Genomic DNA, 6000 nt, shown 5'->3' on the forward strand with positions numbered 1-6000 from the left:
CCTGCCCCCATTTTTTTTCCTTTGGCAATGGCACTGTCAAAATATTTACTGGCTAAAATATTTATGATATATAATATACTCTAAAATGCAGCTGTTGTCTTTTTTTTTTATAGCATTTACCCTTCCTGAAAATAACTGGAGAAACCTTTTTCAAAGGAATGGGCTGGAGGAAAGAGTGAAAAACGCAGGAACGTGTGTCACCAAGGGCCTGATCCTGCCCCTCATTCAAGGCCGTTAGTTGTGACCATACCTCATCCTCATAGACCACGAGCTGTGTTTTCCGTAGCTGGATGTAACGATCCTTCCACAATCCCAGGAGTCCCCCACTGCTTTTCTTAATCCAGCCGTACTTCTCTGCAGTTGGAGCAGACTTTGGTTTCTCTGAGACCTCCTCCTTTGTATCCTGCAAAGACAGAAGGGAGAAGAAATTGCATCAAAAGCACTTCCTATCCATTTAATGAAATTTGGCAGAGAGCCTGCCCAGAGAAGACCTCAGCACCCACCAAACGTGGTCCCTCCCCACCACATCACAAGCAAAAAGACTGGCATCTTCCAGAGGAACACTCAACCAGCTCCCACAGGACCAGGGAGTAGGCATGGACCCTGGCCACCCCTGGGGACATTATTGGGATGACAGCAAGTCCACCTTGCTCCTCTATTTCCCCAGTGGCTCTGCTGCCCTCTCTGTGGAGGTACTCCCTGCTCACTTGTGCACCAAATAGGCTTTGAAAATGAGCACCCTTCTCTCCGCTTTGCTCCTCCAGCTCTCTGATGAAACCCAGGGGGATGGATCCTGCTGGCATCACTAGCAACACTCATACTTTAGCCTACGGCCACTTGTACAAGTTTCTTCTCTAGGTCTCTACATTTGATCATTGCCCCCAAACCAACTTCCATGGGCAAATCCACAGCATGAGGACCAGGACTTCATCACATCCATACTAAAATGTTCCTGGCAGGCTCCTGCATGGTTTATAGACAGGGGGAAGGAGTGGCAGAGAAGGCAGCACCAAGAATGGGTTAGGGGTTTTTTGTCCTGCCTTTAGCTCCTTGCTGTTTGTCACAGCCTGCTCTTGCCTGCCTGCAGCAGCACAGGGAGACCCAGCATCCTGCACTGGGAGGCTGCTGGCTTTCCAGGCCTGGTAAACACCAGGAGATGCATAACTTCTCTGCTTTGAAGAAACCATCAGGAATATCCAGCATCAATATTCTCAACAGAGACAGGAGTGGGGGCACTTAGGCTTATTAGCTGACTGCCTTCACCTACAGACTCAGTTAAAGATGAGTCTTCCTCCTCTCCAGCGCACTGGAAGAGCCTTTGCAATAGCAGGATCCCTGTTTCCCCTCCCTTGCAGTTCCTGGCTGCTCCCAACACCCTGTGGACCAAATAAGCCTCTTTCCCTGGAGCAAGGCAAAGAGAATCCCTCGCTGAGCCAAATCCCCTTACACAAACATCTCACCAACCTTGTGACTTTTAAGGGGAGGCCAACCCCAAATCCTGCAGCCCCCTCCCAGGACCTGCCCTGTACCCCCCGACTCAGTTTCCTCCATGTCATCATCTGTTAACAGCATCAATCCTCCTGCAGAAAGCCAGCACATTTGCACAAAAAGAGGACACGTGTCAAAAGCAGAGCCCCAGCCATCCCCAAATGGCCCTCACTAGCTGCTGAATGAAACCTTTTCTTGTAGGAAAACTAAACAAAACAAACCGGAGTGGCTGGAGCTCAGACATCATGTTTCATAACATAAGGAAATCCAATGTGCATGGAAAGGAGGCAGAGCTGGACGCTCCTATGGCCAGGACAGAGCGAGTGTGTATGGACGAGCTCAAAAAATTCAGAGGAGAGTCTTGCTAACAAATATGTTTTGCTGCACTAGACTCCCAGCCAACACGCCCTTGGATAGCAGCTGCCATCAGGGTAAGCTGTTACTCTAAAGAAGGAGCTCACACCCATAAAAAAGACAAAAACCAGATTAAATACCCCTTGCGTCCACATTTATTCTGATCCGTGCTAAGGTGGGGAATAGTCTTGGCTTTGGTAGGTAGCCTCAGGTGCAGACTGGGAACAAGAAACTCAAATAAACCTCGTACCACCTAGAAGAAAATCAGGCGGAAACCTGTAACATCTTTGGTGCTCTTTGTAGAAGTTATTTTAATTGTACTGAGCCGTGTTTGAAACAGCCACAATACAGGATGACAGAGCATGAAAAAGTTTGCCGGGAAACAAGGGGGACTGCATGGTTTTTTTTTAAACTTGACTTTTTAGGTTGCCAGGAAGTTGTATTCAGTTGCGATCTGCGACTTCAGCAAACATCAATTGCTGCACAAATATAGACCTGCTGGTTTCCTGATTGAGCACCCTTTTGATGTCATTTTTAGATAATTGGGCACAAACTTTAACCTCCCTCATAGCTGTTTTGCATGGATGTAGCTGTACGAAGGGTTTATTTGAGTGGCAACAGCTGCCAAAACGGTTTTACTCCTTTAAGGTTTTATTTGCTTTGCAGATGAATTTTTGCTGTTCTTTTTCCCCACCTGAGAGAAAGGCTCTCTGAAATGGCAAATCTGTCTATCCATGGCTTCTCCCAGTGCTCTGCAGAGTGAAAACTACCTTGTCTCCTGTGGTTTTAAAATAAAAGTACTCCCTGTGAAGACACAGCACTTAACATCTACCTCTGAAAAAACAACCTGTCCCAGTAACTGTTTTTGTCGGAGCTGGGGCTCATGCCTGCACTTCTGTGCAAAGCAGAGCTGCAAAGCTAGGGCAGAGCTCGGCTGGCAGCCTGCGCTGCCAGCTCAGCTGCCTGCTCCCCGTGGGCTCGCCAGTCTTCTGAGGACACTGCCTCCCCTCCATGGCATCGCACGGTGGCCCTGCAGCTCACCCCCTCCCCGGGCCACTCGGGAGGTTGGAGTCACCCGCCTGAAGGGAGCCATGGGGTTCCTTCCACATGAGACAGGACTTTCCAGCTGTTTCGGCACCTGGGAGCATCCATAGAGAGGATCCGTGACTGCAAGCCCCCGCCTGCCCCAGCTGAGCGGCCCAGGAGAGGGTAGGCGAGATGAGATGGTCTCAGCAGATGACAGCAGCAAAAGGCTGTGCCCCCCTGCGCTGTGCAGGAGTCACCTGAGCCTGAGCTGCCCGGTGCCTCCACCGGTCCCTGCTGCATGATAGACGTGACGGGTGCAATCCTGTGCTCTGCAGGTGCCAGGGGCTGCTGAGCTGCCTGGGCTCAGGGGCAGCAGCTTCCCCCTCACACCCACACAGCACACTGCAAGGTTGGGGTGCAGCTGCTGTAACCCCTCACATGCAGGTTAAGGGTGTAAAAACCCACATGATGCAACTTGACTGTTTGTTCCTGTGAAAGCAAGAAGAGTCTCAGAGATGGCGGCTGACATTTCTGTGGGTTATTTTTATGCCCCCCTTGCTCCTAATCGGCAAGGAAAGGTTGGTCAGGGAAGGACACCGAGAGCAGGGCTTTGTGTCCATCCTGCGCTCTCCGCCTGCTGCTCCACAACTAAAATGGAGCACCGCACAAAGAGGTGACTTGCTGTTGTTAACTCAGCTATATATGGGTATTCCTTCTGCAAGACATACTAAGACATCCTTCCCAGGATGTTCCCGGGCTGCAATCGTTCCTGACGCTGGTGTAAATCCATGAGAAGAAACCCCCGACAGCAGCCAAGCAAACCAGTGTAAATGAAGGAAGAACTGAGTTATCCCAATGCTGACTCACGCCAAAGGCATCACTCCCAAAACCAAGCCATACGAGCCCTTTTTGCAATTTATAGCACAGTGGCATTAGAAGTGAAACATGAGTTTCACTCTTCCAGCCTGGTTTAGACTCACATTTCACAGCTCAGCAGAGATTCCAAATCAGAGGGGCAGGATGGCTTTTTATTTAATCATTAGGCAGTTATTTCTCACCTCCCCTGCCCTGCAACTTAAGGGCCCACAAACCCACATACTTTTCACGTCTTCCAACCAAAAAAACCCCAACCAACAGTTGAATTGCAGTGGTGCTTTTAAAAATCACATTTTGTGCACAGTTGTTGCAGTCTCACCCAGTTGCAGCAAATTCATTTAAAGCAAGCAACTCATTTATCACACCCTCCTCTCTAGCATGGCACTGATGAACACCTCCCAGGAGACAACCTGCATCTCCAGAACTCCACTCTTCTTCTCCCTTTCCATGTTATCTTCCAAGCCCGGCTGTTAGCACTTCCACTTCTCCCTGACCCACAGGAGCAAAACCATCTTACTGGAAATAAACTGCTCAGATCCACGTGAAACTTGGGGAACTGTCAGATGCCTCCTCCCACAAGCAATCACTGGAGGATTCATTTATTGTTAACGAAGAGCAGCCGGTAAGCCAGGCGGTCAATGCTGGGGTGGGTGCGAAGCCCCTTTGGCCAGTGGCTACCAGCTGGAAGCAGTTTCTCTGTTGTAGATTAATTTCATGGATGCCAGCGGATAATAACAACTCTCAGTCACTAGCAACTTGGGCTGCTTTGTCATCTCCCTGCTGTTTTAAAAGAGCTCTCATTCTTGCCACAGAATGTTGGGAGCTGAACTAAGGGAGCGTAGGGGGGAGAGACAAGCCACAGCTACCGGTGTTGCATGTACTAGAGCCTGAAGTTCTCCGGCAGCCTGCCCTGCCGGGAGATTTCTTTGTGCGTGAGCAGCAAAACCTCATTTATGGAAAGGAAGCAGGAATAATTGCGTGGCCAGATGAGGGGAGAAAATGACCTGTCTGACTTGCTAACAAATTTGTGGCATCTTAATCCATCCGCAGAGGGATGGACTGCTGGGGTGCGATCCCATGGACGTGAAAACCTACACGTGCAGGAGAAGCACTACTGCTCTTCTCCCAGTCAAACCCGTCCCAGGCACGGACGGAGGAGGAGGACAGACTGAGGGAAGGCTGCTAGGTATGTGGACATGGCCAAGCTTGCGGGCTGACCGAGGCCCAGCTCCAGTACGGAAGTACAACACCCCAACGGGAGTCAGCAGAAGGTGGCCTGAGCAAGCGTGGCACCCGAACAAGCCCGACTCTGCCAGCGCTCGTCCTCCGGCACCGCCAGCACTTGCCCGACAGCCTGCCCCGGCCGGCTGGGAAATGGAAGCCGCGGCAGCTCCGGGGATGCTCTGCACCAGCCGCTGCCGAGCCCCAACGCACCCGAGCGGGCGCAGACGGCAACGGGGGTTGCTCGGGGAAAGGGACCCCCCGCCCCCGGGGCTCCGGCGCTGCCCCCCGCGCTGCCCCCGCCGCCGCGCCCGGGCAGAGCGGGGCCGCGGTGTCCCAGAGCCGCCGGAGACGCCAGAAAAGCCCCCAGTGGCCGGGGCGCTCCCCCGGGCCGCTTCCCGGCCGGCAGCGAGGGGCTGCGCCCCCCCCAGCCCCGTCCCGCCCGGCGGCTCCGGCTCAGCCCCGGCCCGGGGCACCCCCGCTCCCGGCCGGACTCACTTGCTCCATGGCGGGCCGGGGCCGGTCGCTCCTCGCCGCCCGCTCAGGGGCTCCGCCGCCCCGCTGCAGCGCTCGGCCCCGGGCGGGCGGGCATGCCGAGCCGGGCCGTGCCGGGCCCCGCGGCTCTCGCCTCCGCACCAACTTCTCGGGGAGCAGCAGCAGCAGCAGCGCCGGGTTTCCGGCGGCTTCGGCGCTGCGAGGAGGCGGGGATGCCCCCGGCCCCGGCCCCGCCGCCTGGCCCGGCCCCCCCGCCTGGCCCGGCCCCGGCCCCCCCCGCCGCGGGCGTGGGACTGGGAGCCCCCGGGACGGGCTGGGGCAACGGCGGCGGGACTGAGCCCAGGGGAGGGGGGACCGTGAGATGAACAGGGTCCCTGGGGCGAGGCGGTGGCTGCAGGGTGGGGCAGGGTCCCCGACGGTGGCGCGGGGTACCCAGGGTGAGGCAAGGTCCCTGGGGTGAGACAAGGAGTCTGGGGTGGGACAGGGTACCTGCGGGTGGGACGGGGTCTCTGGGATGGCACAAGGAGCTTGGGGTAGGAC

General features: G+C 54.8%; 1 protein-coding gene across 1 annotated transcript in view; it reads right to left on the bottom strand.

Moving 5' to 3' along the window:
• PLEKHO2 (pleckstrin homology domain containing O2) overlaps positions 1–5677 on the bottom strand; it is a 28797-nt gene extending 23120 nt beyond the window's left edge. The window contains exons 1-2 of the mRNA XM_037394799.1: positions 5464–5677; positions 251–403 (exon numbers count right to left, since the gene is read on the bottom strand). Of these exons, the coding sequence (XP_037250696.1) occupies positions 251–403; positions 5464–5472 (162 nt within the window). The 5' untranslated portion in view covers positions 5473–5677. The remainder of the gene's footprint in view (positions 1–250; positions 404–5463) is intronic.
• Positions 5678–6000: the final 323 nt, after the last annotated feature.

The sequence above is a fragment of the Falco rusticolus genome, chromosome 7 (genome assembly GCF_015220075.1).
Source record: "Falco rusticolus isolate bFalRus1 chromosome 7, bFalRus1.pri, whole genome shotgun sequence".
In the NCBI taxonomy this organism is placed as follows: Eukaryota; Metazoa; Chordata; class Aves; order Falconiformes; family Falconidae; genus Falco; species Falco rusticolus.